A 21,859-nucleotide genomic window follows, 5' to 3' on the forward strand; every position below is an offset into this window, starting at 1 on the left:
ACAAACTGTCATAACGTTGCTTTAAATGGTAGGTTACAGTCACCACCCTGTATACCCCTTTATGCAGGTCAGTGTTTAACTTTAGTAACAGCATCTGGTCAATCACAGGGCCAATCAAAGACATACCCTTTAAAAAGGAGAGGCACAGCAGGCTCAGAAGTGGATCGAGCGCATTAGTAACTAGGTTAGGCACCTTCCACTGTGTGCCACCCAAAGATCAGTACTTCACCAGATGTTCTTTATCCATCTCACTTGTCAGCCTCTTTATCTCTCTGTCTTTTGTGAATTCTGCATTTGAGATTAACTTTTGGAACTATCCTCACACTAATGGATACCCTGCAAAGCAACAGGGCTCCCAAGTCACGGCATCTTATAGAAGCCTGTGGGACCAAAGATAATCTTAAAACGGACATGTGTCTGTCCGCAAGAACATTTGGACCACACACACATAATCAACGCTGCTTTTTATCCTTCGCCTGCAATCTCTTTATCACCCTGCTATTCTCAAAGAGGTCTCTTCTAGGGTATTATTTACATATGCAGGCTCATGGTCAAATGCAGCCTATTCAGAGAAGCTCTTCATTCACTTGTGTGGGTTGCTGTCTTAATCGGCATCTTGAAAGTCTCCTGTGCTAACTTAATGTACCTTTGCCAGCTGGGTAACCCAAAAATGCATACCTAAAAATAGAGCATCATTCTACAAAAAGATAAGCTTTAAAATTCAGGCTGAGCTTACTACTTAGAGAAAAAACGATTTATGCATTAACCTGCACATCACCATCTTGGCCATAAGTTCTTTACATTGCATTGGCACTCCATGGTTCGTAATTTTGGAAAAGTTGCCTAAAATGAAAGTTCAATCCACTATAGTCTGGACTTTAAAGTACACATAATGCAAGAGGTGCTACATTTTGCATGGTTATAGGAACATAACCCATCTAAAAATGAGTTCATGAACATTCCCTGTCATCCATCCATCCATTTTCCAACCCGCTATATCCTAAGTACAGGGTCACGGGGGTCTGCTGGAGCCAATCCCAGCCAACACAGGGCACTAGGCAGGAACCAATCCTGGGCAGGGTGCCAACCCACCGCAGATTCCCTGTCATTCAAAGCACTATTTAATAAAGTACAATGAAGATCCCGATTTTCAAAGGAGGGTGGCAGCGTTGCTGCCCCACAGTGAGGTGACCAGTAGTTCACATCAAGGTTTCCTCCCTGCGTGGTGTTTCCATGTTCTCCACCGTTTCTGCATGGATTTACTCCAGGTGCCCGATTTTCCTCCTAGTGTCCAAGTACAGTACATGCATTTTAGGTGGACTGGCAATGTTAAAATGGCTTTAGCCTGTGTTTGGTGTGTGCTCGTCCTACAATTGACAGGCTCCTTTGCCAGGATCTGTTCCTTCCTGTCACCGTCTGCTAGCTTCAATAGGCTCCAGGAAACTCAAAAGACCAAACCCTAATCCATACAACCTCCACTCAGGATTAGGCAGGTTAGAAAATGACATGAGATATTCCAAGGTAGTTTAACTAGACATGTGCTAAATAACTGAAGCAGAACAAGATATGTGCATATAATAGAATGGCAGCTCTTCAGGAACGGTTTCTGCACAGGAATTCACTCAGGGAGACTTCACTTTCCCAACTACTCGTCCTGTGAGGCTTGAACTCGGGACGTTTGGAATACAGAGGAGCCTTCTCTGCTACTGTACCAAAGTGTTTAAACTTTACCACACCTGGATAAGCTACAGCTTACTGATTTGCATGCCCCGGTTTTCGTAGCTAGTCTCTTCATATAAGGATGTGACACACAGAGGTGGTCAGGCCTGGAGAAGTTTTCTGCAGGTGACAAAATCCTTCCTCAAGCTTGACGAACCTTAGGCACAAGTCTAATATGAAACTGGGCTGGAGTCCTACTGTGAAAGGAGCTGTTCTTGAACTGTTTGCACGACATATGTAAGTCTCAAGGAAGTAACTCTTTAAGTTATAAGGATTACAATCAAGCAAGTCAGGGCGAGGCACTGGTTTTATTCAAGTTAAGTCATATTTGAGAAGATGTCTGATGTATACTAACATAAGCAGAGAATGGACTCTCAGAGAAAACAATTCTTAATAAGTAGTAACGGCGACTAATATACAAAAAATTGTCTTATTTTAATGTATTGAGTATTTGTACTATCGATTTTCCACAGATCTGTCATAAGTGCACTGCATCTAAAAGACACTTTACTTAAAGAAAATAAATTTTGAAAGGCTAGGCCACTTGAAAGAAAACTAAATAATCAACTGGATGCAGGCTATGCCAGTATTCTCACTGGCACTGTGAACAATGTGGGAGTTTAGTTAAATAGTAGAGTAGTAATTCCACTGAAATCGAGCACTGCAACTTGCAGATGAGTTGAGAAGAGCGAAAATTGATAATCCTCGGTGCTGACTCCTCCATTCTGCCGAAGACCCCTGATGGTTTGTGCAAGTATGGAATCCGAAAAGTATATTAACAGAATGTAAATTAAATGAATGCAATTTGAAAAAATACTAACAGTGGACTTTTTAAATCATTTGTCTTAAGTCCAGGACTCGTTGCAAGTCATCAATAAACAGATCTAAGTCAAGTTTTTCTTCTAAATCAGGGGTCCCCAACTCCGGTCCTGGAGGGCCCCAGTGGCTGCAGGTTTTCATTCTAACCCTTTTCTTAATTAGTGACCCGTTTTTGCTGCTAATTAAATTCTTATGAATTCATTTTAATTGACTTGTCCTTGAAGACTCAGACCCCTTCAAAGTTTCTTTATTCTTTAATTAGCAGCCAAACAATAATGAGATACAAAATGAACCAAAACATGTCCATCATAAAATATGTGAAAATAAAGAAAGATGAAGGTCTCAAGAATGTTGATCTGCTCCGGTCCACTAAACATTTTAACGGTGCTCTTAGAAAAGAGAAAATCGACAATTTCAGAAACATCTGCTATTGCACCATGAGAGCAGCAACAAGCCATGGAATTAAAGAATGAGTTTAATTAACAACAAGAATCATAGCCTAATTAAGCAACTGGTTGGAGTGAAATTGGTTGGAGTTTGAGGCCCTGACTTAGTTGGTCTTCTGTTGGCTCACTTGCTTCACATTTCATTTCTGTTTGGGTGCCATTTAAGAAAAGAAACGAAGCAACTGAAAGGAACGATAAAGAAATTCAGGGGAACAATTATTAAAAAACAAGTCAATTAAAATGAATTCAAAAGAAGTTAATTAGCAGCAAAAACAGGTCGCCAATTAAGAAAAGGGTTCGAATGAAAAACTGTAGCCACTGGGGCCCTCTAGGATCAGAGTTGGGGACCCCTGTTCTAAATCTTGTTCAGCAAGTCACACATCACTAAAATTAAGACTCCGGTCATGTGACTCAAATCATGCACCTCTGATTTGCATGGTTATATAACACTCTTGTGAAGGGATTTTAAAATTCATACCTTTGACCCAGTAACTGAAGTGTTGTCAACACCCCCATAGAACAGGACCTCACACAATCAGAATGTAAAAAAAAAAAAAAATCATCGGTGTGTAATGTACAGTATTTTCAGGAAGGTGTGATATAAAAGGATACTATGGTCTGCAAAGAAAGGAGTCCGCAATTTCAACTTCAACCACCTGCTTAATGCATTTTCTTGTATTCTTCTGAAGCTTTAGATTTTTAAACTTACAACAGTTCACAAGTGAACTTTCATTTGTTGTTCACAAAGGAAGGAGCCACTCAAGCAAAGAACTGCCAGGAAATGTCAAGTCCTAGTAGAGCAGAGAAGAAGAAAGTAACTAAATATAAACTACAGAACTAATTACTTATGCTTCGAAAGCCCACATGGTGACTCACCAAAACAGAACCACCCTACCCATGCCAAGCTGTGAGGAACCTAGAGAAGCAGAGAAACAGAAAGCACCCCTTTCTACTGTTTCAGATAATTTACCAGTGTTGGAGCGTCTTCGGATCCCAAAATCCCAGCTTGAGGTAATGTCAACAGACTGTGAGAGGTCAAATCCTTGCATTTCTCCATCGCCAGTGGGGGCATGGGCATTGGGGACTCCACCACCCATCCCAGTTGAAGCCTGACACTTCTCCTGGTCAACATCATGGTCAATGAGAACCATCTCGCACATGCCAGTGTCATCGCTGGTGACATGAGACTGTCTGATGTGGGCCAAGATGATTGCCGGGTTGTCCAGGAAGGCCATGGCTCTCACCCAGTCAAACGTTTCTCTTTAGGGTTAGTCTGTCTTTTCCATTTTGTACCGTGTGCACCCACCTGTAACGACAAACCACATTCAAGTAAGCAAAGCAATAAAACACTCACACAACCAAATAACTGCATATATGCAAGGTATACAACCTCCTCAATGTAAATTAATATTATGTATAAAATAGTGGGACAGTATTTTTTAACTTAAGAAATATAGCAAAAATTATAGCCCTTATAACACTGCAAGATACTGAAAAATCACTAAGCGCTCAGCAATTGCAGGTTAAGGGCCATGCTCAGGGGCCCAACAGAGCAGAGTCCCTATTGGCATTTACGGGATTTGAACCGGCAACCTTCCAATTGCCAGTGCAGATCCTTAGCCTCAGAGCCACCACTCCACTTATACTTCACCCTTATGTTTTTAGTCGACTAGATTAGTGTGACGCACTCTTCTTGGGACTACCCAGGAAAGACATCAATCAGTTGCAACCAGTGCTAAATGCGGCTGCTAAAGTCCACATGACCGTCATCATCAAGTTCTTCCATGAGAACCCTGAATACCATGAGGACTGATTAAGGTCATTTACGTTAGGTAGAATGCTGGTCGGTCTCGTGGCCTTGGAACCCCTGCAGATTTTATTTTTTTCTCCAGCTGTCCAGAGCTTTTTTTTGTTTTTTCCTGTCCTCCCTGGCCATCAGACCTTGCTTGTTTTTCTATGTTAATTAGTGTTCCCTTATTCTAATTTGTATTTACTCTTTTTTCTCTTTCTTCATCATGTAAAGCTCTTTGAGCTGCATTATTTGTATGAAAATGTGCTATATAAATAAATGTTGTTGTTGTTGACCACCAGGAGAAGAAAATCCGCGCGCATCTCTCCAGTTTTGATGTCTCTAAATTGGTTACCAGTGTCATTTAGAATTGACCTTAAAATCCTGCTTATGGTTTACAAAGCTTTAAATAATCTCTGCTCCATCCTATATTTCAGAATGCCTCTCACCTTACACTCCAAATCGCATCCTTAGATCTTGAAATGAGCGTCTGCTTATAATTCCAAGACTGAAACTTAAAAGAAGTGGTGAGGCAGCCTTCTGCGGTTATGCACCTAAAATCTGGAATATGAGTTTACCGATAGAAAGTCGCCAGGCTAACACGGTGCAGCATTTTAAAACGCTGCTAAAACCCCATTATTTTAACATGCCTTTCTCACAGCTTCTTTTTAGTGTAACCCTGATATTCTGAATATGCAATTAATTATTGTTTTTATCATGGCTCATCAATCCGTACTAACCCCTACTTTCTCTGCTGTTCTTTTTCCGGTTGTCTGTGGTGGCGATCTGTGCCGCCACCACCACCTGATCAGGGCACCATGCAGTCCCTACATTGAAAGCCAGATGTCCACCTGACCATCATCATCTATTCTTCCACATGAAGCCTGAAAACCATGAGTGAGGACTGATTTATACAGTTCGGTCCATAAATATTTGGACAGAGACAACTTTTTTCTAATTTTGGTTCTGTACATTACCACAATGAATTTTAAATGAAACAACTCAGATGCAGTTGAAGTGCAGACTTTCAGCTTTAATTCAGTGGGGTGAACAAAACGATTGCATAAAAATGTGAGGCAACTAAAGCATTTTTTGAACACAATCCTTCATTTCAGGGGCTCAAAAGTAATTGGACAAATTAAATAACTGGAAATAAAATGTTCATTTCTAATACTTGGTTGAAAACCCTTTGCTGGCAATGACAGCCTGAAGTCTTGAACTCCTGGACATCACCAGATGTTGGGTTTCCTCCTTTTTAATGCTCTGCCAGGCCTTTACTGCAGCGGCTTTCAGTTGCTGTTTGTTTGTGGGCCTTTCTGTCTGAAGTTTAGTCTTCAGCAAGTGAAATGCCTGCTCAATTGGGTTAAGATCAGGTGACTGACTTGGCCATTCAAGAATTTTCCACTTCTTTGCTTTAATAAACTCCTGGGTTGCTTTGGCTGTATGTTTTGGGTCATTGTCCATCTGTATCATGAAACGCCGCCCAATCAATTTGAATGCATTCAGCTGGATTTGAGCAGACAGAATGTCTCTGAACACCTCAGAATTCATTCGGCTGCTTCTGTCCTGTGTCACATCATCAATAAACACTAGTGTCCCAGTGCCACTGGCAGCCATGCACGCCCAAGCCATCACACTGCCTCCCTCCACCGTGTTTTACAGATGATGTGGTATGTTTTGGATAATGAGCTGTTCCACTCCTTCTCCATACTTTTTTCTTGCCATCATTTTGGTAGAGGATGATCTTGGTTTCATCTGTCCAAAGAATGTTTTTCCAGAACTGTGCTGGCTTTTTTAGATGTTCTTTAGCAAAGTCCAATCTAGCCTTTTTATTCTTGAGGCTTATGAGTGGCTTGCACCTTGCAGTGCACCCTCTGTATTTACTTTCATGCAGTCTTCTCTTTATGGTAGACTTGGATATCGATACGCCTACCCCCTGGAGAGTGTTGTTCACTTGGTGGGCTGTTGTGAAGGGGTTTCGATTCACCATGGAAATGATTCTGCGATCATCCACCACTGTTGTCTTCCATGGACGTCCAGGTCTTTTTGCGTTGCTGAGTTCACCAGTGCTTGCTTTCTTTCTCAGGATGTACCAAACTGTAGAATTTGCCACTCGTAATATTGTAGCAATTTCTCAGATGGGTTTTTTCTGTTTTCGCAGCTTAAGGATGGCTTCTTTCACCTGCATGGAGAGCTCCTTTGACCGCATGTTGTTTGTTCACAGCAAAATCTTCCACATGCAAGCACCACACCTCAAATCAACTCCAGGCCTTTTATCTGCTTAATTGATAAGGACATAACGACGGACTTGCACACACCTGCCCATGAAATAGCCTTTGAGTCAATTGTCCAATTACTTTTGAGCCCCTGAAATGAAGGATTGTGTTCAAAAAATGCTTTAGTTGCCTCACATTTTTATGCAATCGTTTTGTTCACACCACTGAATTAAAGCTGAAAGTCTGCACTTCAACTGCATCTGAGTTGTTTCATTTAAAATTCATTGTGGTCATGTACAGAACCAAAATGAGAAAAAAGTTGTCTCTGTCCAAATATTTATGAACCTAACTATATCATTTAGATATAAGATAGAATGCTCAGTGGCGGCTGGGTAGTCTCATGGCCTCAGAACCCCTGCAGATTCTGTTTTTTTTTTTTTCCTCCAGGCCATTGCACCTTACTTTATTCTTTGTAACTTAGTATTGCCTAATCTTATTTATATAAACTTTTCTTTCGTCATCTTGTAAAGCACTTTGAGCTACATCATTTATATGAAAATGTACTATAGAAATAAATGTTGTTGTTGTTTGTTGAGCTGAATGGCCAGTTCTCATCCAGACTGTTCTTATGTTCTAAACCGATGAGTTCATTCTCTGACTATCAATACGCACTGTCCATATCTGATGACCAATGGAGGAGACAGCTCAAGAGACTACACACAGAAAAAGCAGCAGGCCCACAAGGAAACAGCCCTCAAGTTCCTGAGGCCTGTAACAATTAAATTATGATCTCAATTTGGGGTTTAAAACAAGCCAACAGGGGATTCAGCAGTTTAGAAAGTCTTCCTAGGAAACTCCTATATTGGGCTACAATAAAATAACAGAATGTCTTGTTCCATGTTTCAAAGTTCATCCATTTTCTAACTTTGCCTGACACAGGGTCAATGGAAACAGTGCTAAAGGTAGAAACTAAGCTGAGGCGTTCAGCACTCTATCACAGGACATAATTATGGTCTCTAACTCACATGAGGCCAATGTGCTAAGGCTGAGATGCCAATTGACCTAACCTGTGTGTCTTCAGGAAAACCAGATTATGTGGAGGAAACCCCCAGACACGTGGACAGGCAGGCCGTGCAAACTTCAGAATGACAGCACGCGGAGTTAGGTACCACTTTGTTACACCATCACGCCATCCCCAGCATAACTTGTAAGTATGACATTGGAATTCACAACACCACATTTAATTTTAACCCTCTAGAAAGTTCTACGGCATGCACTTGAATAAGCTAAATGTATTGTGACAAGTGTTGATTAATGAAATAAAATGGGTTACCCAAGGGCTTGAAATTTTGCTAATAACTACATGTTTGACCTGTAGAATGAAAATGTGAATAAAGCCACCTAATGAACAGGCAGACGCACAAGGTTACACCCACATCACTGACAACTTAGTTCGGTTTGTTGAAAAACTTCCAGTACAAGTGCTTTGTTAATAAAGGTGTCCTGGAAAACCAAGGTTATGAATTAGGAAGCTGAAAATCATGCAAGTGAGAAAACACAAAAGGGTCAGTTTAAGAAGCATGACCAAAATAAACACCTTTAGGTGATTAATTCAAAAGTCACTTAACTTTTCCTCCTTCAGGTCCACCATTTTATGTCATTAATGTGTGTCATTATGAGTCACGCTGCTCTTTTTTATGCTGTCAGTACAGCTTTTTTAATTCACGTTACTGGTTATTTTTTTGGCATCTAACAGATCAAGACCAAGTTACGTTCTGATGTACCCGTGACAAATAAAAATCAAAAGTGCACTCTTTAGACCAGAATTTCTTAAACTACGGGTCACAAACCAGTACTGTCAACTTGGGTTGTACCGAGTCATGAGTCACAATAGTAATGAATGGGAAAAGGTTTCTGGAAAGTTTTGGGATGGGTCGCCGCTTTCCAAGTGAACCCCAACCGCACTATGATCGGCGGTGATTCTCCAACTGGGGAACGGGCGACAAACAGAGGCAATTCTATGAGAAGGGAACAGGCAATGATGGGTGGTGATTCTCAAAACATGACATGGATGACGATGGGCATCAATTCTCCTAGGGGTAAACAATAATTATCAGTGGCAATTCCACAAGGAGAACGAATCCACCAGGATGACACAATGCGGTGACTGCAGGTCGCGGAAACATGAAAAACTGGGTCATAAGGGGAAAAAAAGAAAAGTTTAAGAACCACTATTTTAGACCATACACCAATGATATGCTTAAGGTGTCAGGGAAAGTAAACTTTTTTGTGGCAACAGCTTGCAGGCATACACATTGTCACAAATATGGAAGAGTTTTTGAAAGAAGAAAGAAAATTCAAAAAGTGGAAAACTACTTCTTTCGGTTGCTCCTGTTAGGGGTTGCCACTGCAGATCATCTCTTTCCATATCTCCCTGCCCTCGTCATCTTGCTCTGTCACACCCATCATCTGCATGTTCTCTCTCACCACATCCATAAACCTTCACTTAGGCCATCCCAATGCCATTTAACAATTGAAAAGGAAACAAATATTTCTGTCTAGTTTAACTGACAGGAAAATTGGTTATGAACTTTATACATTTTTCTAAACCATACAGTAAGTCCAAACCACCTAAAAGGTAAATGGAGAAATGACACACACAGAACAAGGGGGGTGCAAGCAGTCTGAAAATTTGAGGCTTAAATGGAAAACTGTAAAATTTTATTTTACTAGACTCACAGCAAATAATGTAAGTATAAAAAGAAGTCATCTCTAACCAAAAATGAAACATGGACAGTTTAAAACAGCCCAATGAGTCTTCATAACTGAAGCAACGACAGCAACACACCACTTGATATGCAGATGTCCCTAATAAATTTTGACTATAAACAGATCCGACTTTCAGTAGATGTAATTACAACACCATTTTTTCTTTACACAAATCTTGCATTTTTTTTGTTTTAGTATGCAAACCCCTTATAATTTATTCCATTTTATATTTCACACAGTCCCATCCATCCCAATAACATTCTGAAGCATTGACTTTAAGAGAAATACACCTTTCAGAGTAAGGCAGCGGTTGCTCAAATGTAACCAATATTTCCATCCATCTGTTATCCAACCTGCTATATCCTAACTACAGGGTCACGGGGGTCTGCTGGAGCCAATCCCAGCCAACACATGGCGCAAGGCAGGAAACAAACCCCGGGGAGGGTGCCAACCCACTGCAGGTAACCAATATTTGAAAATCTCAAAATGAAAGCTAGGCGCAGCCAGGGTGTTGAGGGGGTCCGGCTTGGTGGACTCAGGATTGGGTCACTGCTCTTTGCAGATGATGTTGTCCTGTTTGCTTCATCAGGCCGTGATCTTCAGCTCTCTCTGGATCGGTTCGCAGCTGAGTGTGAAGCGGCTGGGATGGGAATCAGCACCTCCAAATCCGAGACCATGGTCCTCAGCCGGAAAAGGGTGGAGTGCCCTCTCAGGGTTGGGAGCGAGATCCTGCCCCAAGTGAAGGAGTTCAAGTATCTCGGGGTCTTGTTCACGAGTGAGGGAAAAATGGAGCGTGAGATCGACAGGCGGATCGGTGCGGCGTCCGCAGTGATGCGGGCTCTGCATCGGTCTGTCGTGGTGAAAAAGGAGCTGAGCCGCAAGGCAAAGCTCTCAATTTACCAGCTGATCTATGTTCCTACCCTCACCTATGGTCATGAGCTATGGGTAGTGACCGAAAGAACGAGATCGCGAATACAAGCGGCTGAAATGAGTTTTCTCCGCAGGGTGTCTGGGCTCTCCCTTAAAGATAGGGTGAGAAGCTCATTCGACCGGGAGGGGCTCAGAGTAGAGCCACTGCTCCTCCGCATCGAGAGGAGAGAGATGAAGTGGCTCGGGAATCTGATCAGGATGCCTCCTGGACGCCTCCCTGGTGAAGTGTTCCGGGCAAGTCCAACCGGGAGGAGACCCCGGGGAAGACCCAGGATACGCTGGAGGGACTATGTCTCCCGGCTAGCCTGGAAATGCCTCGGGATTCTCCCGGAAGAGCTAGAAGAAGTGGCCGGGGAGAGGGAAGTCTGGGCATCTCTGCTCAAGCTGCTGCCCCCGCGACCCGACCTCGGATAAGCGGAAGAGGATGGATGGATGGGTGGATGAAAATGAAAGCTTCTTTCTAATAAAACAAAGGTTTGAGTATTTAAACATTTAATGTGCAGATCTAAACTAAGAATGTCTGCAATAAAGACTGAAATGAAGTATCCATCCCTACCAAAAAAAAAAAATCTGTTAGCAGTACCGAATTCATTCAGAATTGTCCTATCGTTTCCCACATACTGACAATACTGTTCATCCAGTGTTATTCAGCCAGTGTTAAGAGAGCTGCTGCACCTGCTGTGTTCATGGAATCTTTATTGAATAATTGCCTCATTATCATATTAAATGAACAAATTACCAATCCTCCTTAATTTAGGGGCTGTTATTGGGTGACAGGGAAGACCTCCAGATCTCTGGGGGCTGGTCTAAGTACCCCTGCAATAAACCTGTCATTATCACACAAAAATCCATATTCGTTTTCAGATTTTCCATACCCTTCACCTCAATGTGGGATATAAGGTTGCCCATAGGAGAAGGGCTGAACTTTACTGGTCAATTCGAAGCAACTGTACTCTACAATTAAAAGAAAAGAGGAACTTGTAATAAATATATCGTTGTCTACTGAGGGAACATACAGGCCACAAAATGAAATGTTGGGGCACAACCCAGGTCGCCCTTTTAAATATATACAATGTCTCCAAAATAAACAGGCACTCGAGGGTGCAGCAAAATTAAAGACCAGCAAAACAAAGAGACTCAGGAAGGGTTCATTGCTCTGTTGAGCGGTCAATATTTGGATGGGAGCTTCGCTCAGCAGTCAACCCTCTATAGAATGAGACATCCCAAGCCAGGGGGGGGGGAATTTGGGGGGGTCTTTGTGTGGTTACCACGTGCAACCTGGAGCAGTTCACATGAAGTAAAAATGTGATCCAAACATGGGACTGATCCAACTATAAGAAATACTGTCCATTGAGTGAAACTGTGTACTTACTGTTAGTAATTAGGAAATCTCACAGCATACTGAGTCTAGGGTTAAAATAGTGCATGAAAAACAAAAATTTGGACATAAGCGTCAGCAGACTTTGCGCCCTAGGAACCAAGTTACCTGAATTATAGACTAACATTTCAGTAATTATTTACTGCTCTGATGCTGATCTTTCCAATCATAAAAATAGGTCATTACGATAGCAACTGACGAGAAGAATTCCTAATTCATTACAGAATTATGGTATTTGAGGGTTCCTCTAGAGCAGGGGTCTCCAACACGTCGCTCGCGAGCTACCGATAGCTCGCAACCCCTTTCCAAGTAGCTCGCCAAAGGGTTACTGAATCCTACATAAATTTGAAAACTTGATTAGTCAAATTGGGGTGGGCGAGCTTTCCAAAAAATCATACCATGATCTTTTTAACAGAAAATCACGATCCACAATTTGAACTGCAATCTCTCTTTTCAATGTGGCATACACTTACGAGAATATCTGGACTCAAACTCATCAAGACCTAAGTAACACTTTATCTTAAATATCAAACAAAGTTGAATTCAATTGTTCTGTAGTTCACAAGAAAAAATTTCAGAGTTAAGGAACACGCCCCGAAACTGGTGAGTGAGTGAGGAAGGCCTCTCCCTTCGGCCCGATGCCTTTTTCTTGGATTCACGCAAATAAATCGGTACCACAAGCGAACTATGATACATAACACAATAAGAGAAGTCGCAAAATCAACCGGAATGTTCAAATAAATTATAGAAAAAAACCTGATCTAAATCTGTTAAGTAGTTCTCTCGCGAAAAGTGGACAGACATACATACACAGACTGAGAGACACTGGATTTTATATATTAGTAAACCTTCAAAATAATGTGCAATTAAAGTCTCAACAGCATTCTCAGCATTTCTGGAGCTTAGTAGAGCCAGATGACTAAAAGAATCTTCACCAAGCAGCTCTGAAAATGTCTGCTTTGTTTGGGTCTCCATACCTCTCTGTGAGTCTGACATGAATGTCATGAAATCAAAGTTCAGAACAAGACAGACAGACGAACATTTAAATGGCTCCATAAGAGTGAACCTGAGTGGCTCCACTCCACCTCACACCTCTCTTGTTGACTCCATGCTGTGCCAGTCATGTCACTAACTAAAAAACACATCACACATGCAACTGGACATGTGAATAAAGTGACACAGTGACATGTGGCAAAATGACAAATGAAGAAGTCATATCTGTGGATTTGGAACTGCATTGTTTTGTTTTGACAGCATTCATGTTTTAATTCAATACAGACATACAAAATGCACTTGCAGGTGAATTAAATATTTTTTGTGATGTTTTAATGCAAAATGTGAGTTGTGGACACCAACATTTTCTAAATGTTAAGGCAAAACAAGCTTATTCAGTTTGTTTGGGTTGAAATAAGCTATGAGAAGAAACATTAGAAAACCTGAGTAGCTCTCGGCCATTTTCATTTGGTAAAAGTAGCTCTCAGGGGGGGAAAAAAGGTCGGAGACCCCTGCTCTTGAGTGCCTCTTTCTCTTGCACGATTTGGTTCAAAAACTAATCAGCACATCGTCATCTCATAACAGGATTAAATTTCGAGTTTGGTATTTTTCTGCCCAGTCATTTTAAGCTCTGGACCGTCCTCAAGAAGCAGAGGCACACAAACACAAACATCATCGAGATAGCAATGTTTGCGGTATCAGGGGACCCTAAAACATCAAGAAAAAAACGGAGATCGAAACTTTTGATGAATCTAAAGCGTTCGCTCCTCCCCTCCTCACAGACGATAGGTTATGGTGGTGGAGGGCTCAAAGCGATAGGGTGAAAAAAATAAATAAGCACATATTGTAAAAATGTAACACAATTCACAAAAAAAATAAATAAATCACGCAATTACTAATCAATCAAAGCAGCCCTAGCAACTCATTCAGGGTCACAACTATCTCTTGCGCACAACTAGACAGCAACTTATTACATTATTATTATTATTATCCCTCTGAGACTAGGGATCTGCACTGGCAATCGGAAAGGTTGCCGGTTCGAATCCCGTAAATGCCAAAAGGGACTCTGCTCTGTTGGGCCCTTGAGCAAGACGCTTAACCTGCAATTGCTGAGCGCTCTGAGTAGTGAGAAAGGGGCTATATAAATGCAAAGATTATTATTATTATATTAAAAAAAAGGTGTAAATTCACTTGCAATTAATAAAAACACATACAAAGGTGGCAAGAAAGATTAGCAGTGCCCCCAAGCCCAAAGATCAAACCCTTAATCATACACTACAAAAGTAACGCATGCAGATGGGGTGACCTCTCAACACACACACTTTGACATACAGTATGCAGTAAATCAGTCATTGCAAAATGAAGACTAATAACTGATATTTATAAGAGTTAAAACAACAGACATGTAATTATTATTATAAACTGAGGTTACATTTATATGGTGGCTACTGGACCGTCCATAAGCAAAATCGTACGGTGAAATGACACTCGCCTGAAATGCCCGTCTACTGTCATGAAACTGAAGCACATCAGTAAGTGTGTTTACATGCACACTCACATTATCAGTATAAGGTGAGTAACCCAGTTAAAGCAGAAACCTGGTTTCTTAAAAATTCACTTTACGCGTGTTAGATAATCTTCTGGAGTTCTCCTCTGTCAAAACATTCAGACGTCATTAAACTGCACTAAATAAATAAATAAAACGTCATCATCAGCCACCGTGAATATGAAAACAAGCATGAAGCCTGTGATCATTTTCTTGTGTTTTATTAATTGTCCTTCGTGTCCTGTGAAGTAAATAACATTCATTCCATTTTTTGTTTCCAGCTGATGATTCACTGTGTATAAACACTTCGAAACTCGATTGCACTGTTTCAATATACATACAGTATCTATAAAAAAAATAGCAGGATTAAAACTAAACTATTTATTGTGTTTCTGTTATCGGATTGCATGAAGCATGTTTTATTTTTGCTTGGCTGTGCGACTGAGCCTTGCAAAGGTGCGGCATACCAGTACGTGTGCTTCTTGCCTTGCGCTTGGTGCTGCGTACTTTTACTTCAATAAAATAAATATTGCGGTATGTTATTTGTACTTTAAAAAGTAATTGAACTATGTAATGCACCTTACTTTCAATGAGTTACTGCTCCTTTAACTGTGGTGTTGAACTGTACATTCAGTTCATCAACATAAATTTACCGATTTCTGAAAAATTGGGATAGATTATTTCAACCAGGAAAAGTAAAACTGCAATTGTATGAGCATTTGCCTCAGGAAATTGATCTTTATGGACGTTTCTACCAATGGCTGCTAAAAGCATACACAAAGCGAAGCGGGCAAACTGAGTGCAAATCTTCAACTGCAATTTGGTTAAGAGTTTACACGGCCAAATAACAGTCCATTGCAGAAAAATCTGTGTGTTAGCCTGGTTTCTCAGATACCAATTGCCCAGTTTCTCCCACCAGAATAATGGAAACCAGGTTTCTGTGAATAACCGAGTTATTAAGGGACATGTAAATGCGCTCAGTGTATGCCTTCAGCAGAGCTTTCCATCTTTTGTACAGTCGTCAATTTGAAATGGGTCCTTTTCGTTCCACGCGTAGTATCTCCTAATTTTCATAGTGGTCTTCCAGATATCTGACAATAGGAGTTTTTACTTAAAGAGCCGTGTTTGGTAAATAAACCAAAGAATTATGGAAAATGCAGTAGTGTGCAAATTCAATTGATGTTAACCTTCTATGATATGTTTCTGCCTAATGAAAGAAATCCACCACATCCACACAGGATGTTTAATGTTTAGTTTGCTTAAAAGTTTGCGGTATGAAATGCAATCAAATTAACTGAAAATTGAAACAAATAACTAATCATCCCCCTGATTCAACACAAAGCTAATGGGCTATGAGTGAAAAAAAACGAAAAACACAGATGAGGAGGCAAGCATCAAAGTATGGCATTTTCTTCACTGTGACAGAAAAAACTGTTCCTAGATAATGAAAGATACAAAGTCCACATACATACATACATACATACACACACACACACACACACACACACACACAAAAAGCATACAGCTGGATGGGTAATTACAAGGCAGTGCGGTGCCAGATGCCAGTGTATGTCGATGTTCTGATGTATTGTGACATGCTGCATGTTGATTAGCACATAAGCAAGAATTTCATCGTCCTCTGTACAAGTGACAGTAACGACCCTATAAATCTTTAACCCCCCAAAACCATATGACATTAGCAGCAACCTTCTACGCTCATCGGATATTCATATGAGTGCAGGTCTATGCCAAACCTACAGCTCCTAGACTCGAACCTACAACTATTGTCCTCTTGGCCTCGGCACAGAAATCTAAAATGTCCACCCACTAAGGTTCTCCGATTCTGACAAGCTGGCTGTGTCTCATACTATCCTTTACCGTATTACATGGTGACAGGGCCTTCAGCTGTATAGCGCTCAGAATTTGGAATGACCTCCCTAAGTTAATCAGGTCAGCCGACTCCAAGCATTTGTTTAAAAAAACAACTTCAACCTCATCTGTTCAGGAAGGCTTTTTAACTTTCCCTAACATTCTGCTCTTCTTTCAGTTTGCCTCTCTGTCCAGATGCTCAGGATAATTTGTGTGTGTGTTAAATCACAAATGATGGGATAGATCTGAAATATGAACAAGTCACGATACTCTACGTATACTAAAAAGAGGTTAAGAAAATGAATGAATGATAAGATACCCATAACAGAGCTGGCAATGAGAGCGACCACACTGGCATAAGGGGTCACTCAAGGTGAAGGTTCAGAATGCAAATAGCACTCTCCTTTTGGTTTCAACCACTGATGCAATGTAATCCACACAGCAACAAGAAAAAAGTAAAAGGTTAGAAATATTTTGTGCATTTGAGGGTGATGGAAGAAACAACCTTCATACTGTATAACTAAAAACTGTGCAATATGAAGGTTAAAGAGGTGCAAGAGGGAGAGATGAACAGGTTATGTGCTTCATGGGACTTTCATCCACGCCTAGCGTTCAAGGCTCTCTACTCCAGCGTCTGTATGCAGTTCAAAGATGCTCTGTGAAGCGGACTAAGTCTGGTGTGAAAATGTGCAATTTTGCTTTGTGATGAAGCGGCGTTCCTTCATGGCAGTTTTCTATTGGGACAGCTTTTGGCAAACCGTACTGGAGAGGAAGTGTAAAAAAAATAAAAATAAATGAATGGCTGGTTAGAGACAAGATAAGATCAAACTAAGAATATGATCTTCTCACATGATCTCAGCCTTTTTGATAGGCACAACATTATTTGTCCCTAGGGGTGACATTTGGCTTTTACAGACACTCAGTAGATAGACAGATCGATATAAACGCGCGCACACACACACACACAGACACAGTATAGTCTGAGCACACATCTGAATGACTAAAAATGAACACAATTTAAAAAGAAAGAGAAAAAACTTCTGACTTGGCAGTCCCAGTCCCAGCAAGGTGCTATACAGGGTACTGTTGTTGGGATAAAGGTGACCCTGTCTCGTTTCTTCACACACTTCTGCTGAATTAATTCGTTGGCTGAAAGTCCTCAGTGTTGGTGTGTCAGAAAGGGGGAAGTGCAGCATTGTTCATAATGGCACTTGGTTTTGTTTTAATTCTCTCCTCCACTACTACTTCCTGGGGGGGGGGGGGGTCCAGAGGGCATCCCATAACTGAGCTTTTCCTTTCAATTAGCTTGTTGATTTGATGGGCCTCTCTTGAAGTGAGGTTACCAGCCCAGCCCATCACAGAGATAGATGATGTGAAGGATGTCACTTCATACACTAAATGAACACAGTCTCCTAAAGAAAAAGGATCTGCTCTGCCCTATCGTCTGTAGTTTTTCTGAGTTACGAGATCAGCCCAATCTGTCACTGATGTGGACCACCAAGTTCTTGCTGGAGCGCACCGCTTCTACTTCAAATCCATGAATAGTGACTGGAGAAAGAGGATCTTTGGTCCAATGAAAGTTAATAACCAGTTCCTTGGTTTTCCTGATGTTTCCTTCTACACCAAGGAACAAAGATTTCCACCTGACTCCTCTGATCTGTCTCATCACCCCATAAAGCCAGAATCATCTGAGAATGTCTACAAGTGACATGACCTGGTGTTATATTTATAGTCAGAGATGTCACAGAGTGAAGAAAAAAGCAGACAGACCTGTTCCTTGTGGTGCTCCAGTGTTCCTCACACAGTCCTTGAGTGTCACAAACCACGGTCTGCCCGACAGATAGTCCATTTTCTAGGACACCACAGGCTCATCCATCTGTATATTTCCAAGCTTATCCTTTAACAGAGATGGATGAATGGTACTGAAGGCACCAGAGGAATCAAAGAATATCATCCTCTCAGTGCTGCCAAGCTTGGTCCAGGTGAAAATAAACCTTGTGGAGAAGACAGATAAATGGCACCTTCAATTCCAATCTTTATCCAATAGTCAAACCACAGCAGGTCCAGGTGGTCTACCATATGAGAGTTCCTAGAGCCCAGGACCAGCCTCTCCATGACGTGAGATGTAAGTATGTACCTACTCTCACCTTGGTCAGGAACAATTACGATAAGCAACACTGCTAGAAAACTCTGCAGACCCAATAAGAAGATGCCAGCGGGGGCCTAGAACACCACCCTACAGTCTACAGAAGCCGCTTCAGCAGTCATTACCCACCATTTTCATTAAGAGCCAGTCTAGAGGATCTGGCAGCGTGATTTAAGAGTTTAGGGGGTGAGAGACTCCAAAAGTTCCTATCAAAAATTACTGTCACCCTATCAATGTGTCATATAAAAGCCAACATGCTAATTATGTATTTATAACGTTGTTAATGGTTTGTTAATTTTCCTCCCACATTATTATTGAACTTGAAATCATTCAAGTGCTGCCATGGGAGTTAACAACATGTAACGACAGATGTGAGACTTTTACCTTTCCGAGCGCAGCCCAGACCCCAAGCCGATATTTCAAGAGTGCCAAAGCTATTCTTCCTATATAGGCTGTTTTGTGGTTTTGACATCTCTGCCGCAAGGATTTACCACTGTCGACAATTCAGCATAAATAGCACAAATACCAGAAGGGACAGATGTCAGATCTTTCCTTTAACACTGTGCGCTATGATAGAATGATGACAGACCACATAAAATATAAATACTGTGTAATATAAATATATGAGCAGAGCAGTAAAGGACTGTTTTAATCCCAGGATTGGAAGTTTCAGAGACGCCAGGCTGACGAACTTAAATGACACAGGACAGTAAATACGAATGAAGATGACACTATTAAATAAATTTCAAAAACAGATGATTATGTAATAGCTTAAACACCACCTACAAAAGAAATATCTGAAGGGTTGATTCATCTGAATGTTGGAAGCTTGCCTGAAGTCATATGCAGTGCAGTATCAGTACAAAAACAAATTCTGCGAGATTCAAAAGATGACATAACTACCATAATAAGCTTAATGGCCATGATATGCATTTTCCTAAGTTGGCCTACAGTCCTCATTACCTTCATCCACTAAAACTGGGTACCCTTTGAGCATGGCGGAGATGTACTGTATTTAACTTAACTGTGCTGCCCGTATGTACAGTGAGGGCATTACGCAATACAATAATTGGTTCAATTCACTCGATACGCTGCATAACTCTGTCCTGCAACATGCTGGTTCAGTAATTGGGAGGATGCCTCCATTATTTTTTTTATTAAACAGCAGAGACAGATGACTTTAGAAATAACTTTGTATTGTCACACACGTGCAAGTAGGAGGCAACTAAAGGGCTTGAGTAACTCTAATTATACAGCAGACCAGGACGCGGTGGAGTGTACTGACTGTCTCTCGCAGTTCCTTGCAGACCATCATGCTCAATGGATAGTGTGGAGAGAGAAGTCTTCACTGGCCTGGTCAAGCAAAGCGCCGAGTTATATGACCTAGGACATACTTTTTGTTAGCAACAGAACCAATCCAATAAGCATGTCTAGTTTTGGGTGCTGTATTACCTTAGATTGTTAATGAACCAATTACTGTATGTATTAAAGCCATAAATTGTTGGCCAGGGAACATAATTATTCTACTACTGACAAGGAAAGTCTGGAAAAAAACAAAGTCAGAGAGGCGAGATTGCGTTGGTTTGGACATGCGAGAAGGAGAAGGATGCTAAGGATAGAGCTGCCAGGTAAGAGGAGAAGAGGAAGGCCTAAGAGAAGGTTTATGGATGTGGTGAGAGAGGACATGCAGGTGATGGGGGTAACAGAGCAAGATGCAGACGACAGAAAGATATGGAAGATGATGATTTGCTGTGGCAACCCCTAACAGGAGCAGCCGAATGAAGAAGTAGTACTATATGTGAAATTGGATATTTTAACACATTTATATTACAATTTACCTTTAGACAGAGATGGTACATTTTTACCGACTCTTGACTCCAGTAGCCCATTATTTGCTTCTAATAATAATATAATAATTCTTTACATTTATATAGCGCTTTTCTCACTACTCAAAGCGCTCTCCACACAGGGAGGACCCGGGTAGCGAACCCACAATCTCCCTACTGCAAAGCAGCAGCACTACCACTGTGCCACCTGTGACTCCACAGCCATGCTGGACAGCCACCAGTTTGAAGATGGGGTGTAATAATCTCGTTAAAAATCAGGCAGCCTATATAACTCAATATTTATTTAAACGGTTAAATTATAATATATATATATATTATATATAAAATTATATTATATTATATATATATATATATACCCCAAATCTTCACATGGGCCATCCTCCAGCTTCAGAGGATTACATTTATTGTATATTTTTAATCACAACTTTACATTCCCTTTATTTAAGACATTCATAAAAAAATGAAATACATTTAAAACAGAATGACCCCTGAAACATAAGGCCAATCCATGACAATCCATCCGTTTTCTTAATTGTAATTCACATTACATTGCTGTAAGCCCGACAGAACACACTGCTAAGCAAGTATAAAATGCTGCCTCAAAGAAAAAAGGGGCTGAAAATAAAACACGAGATACTGTCAATAAAGAAGTCGAAACGCTTCCAGATGTCAAAACACTTATTGTCAGATCTGAAACTGTAGCTTCAGTGTGTTCCTGACATCAACAGCGGAGCAGTCAGCAATGATCACAGCTGCTGTCATAATAGCCATCAAGGGCCGCCAGTATCAAATCACGAGGCCCAGGGCCTGGTCTTTACCCCTCAAAGGTCACCCGGTGGCACAAGGCAACGCCACAAAGCGAGAGATATGCAAGAATATGTTGTAGTAGAGTCTACGTGGCTCAATCACTCACTCAACGGTGAACAGCATTCAGCTTAGGGGGGGGGTCAAGACCCCTAAGACCAGGGCATGTCACATTTTCTTAGGTGGCTGTGATGGGCATCTGAATAGAACATGTTGGCACTTTAGTGGGCAAAATGCTCATTTACTTTAAAAGAAAAATCCGCTACATTGTGCTTTAATGGTACGCAAAACCCTTCATTGGAGAGATTTACAACTTATTTACGGCACAATCACTTGGCAAGTTGAAGACGACGAGACTTATGTCTGCTGTCCATATTTTAAAATGTTTGGCCCCCTTGCACTTTTTCATAGTGGATCATTTTCAGAAATAAATGATGGAGGGGAAAATAAAAAAAAAAAAAAGCTACAATTCCACTTCATAACTTAAAACATAAATTCAAGCCATCATGCTTTAGCAAAGCATTCTATCAGAATAGAGAAATGCTAATCTCCTAATTAACAAGCTAATTAGGTAATTACAGCTTTGCA

At 41.0% G+C, this 21,859-nt stretch overlaps 1 protein-coding gene across 1 annotated transcript in view; it reads right to left on the bottom strand.

Moving 5' to 3' along the window:
* The window catches only part of mapkap1 (MAPK associated protein 1), a 438,131-nt gene that overhangs the window by 381,604 nt on the left and 34,668 nt on the right, over window positions 1–21,859 (bottom strand). Inside the window, exon 2 of the mRNA XM_051932333.1 lies at window positions 3,955–4,290. Coding sequence (XP_051788293.1) covers window positions 3,955–4,219 — 265 coding nt within the window. The 5' untranslated portion in view covers window positions 4,220–4,290. The remainder of the gene's footprint in view (window positions 1–3,954; window positions 4,291–21,859) is intronic.

Source organism: Erpetoichthys calabaricus, chromosome 9 (assembly GCF_900747795.2).
Source record: "Erpetoichthys calabaricus chromosome 9, fErpCal1.3, whole genome shotgun sequence".
Classification (NCBI taxonomy): domain Eukaryota; kingdom Metazoa; phylum Chordata; class Cladistia; order Polypteriformes; family Polypteridae; genus Erpetoichthys; species Erpetoichthys calabaricus.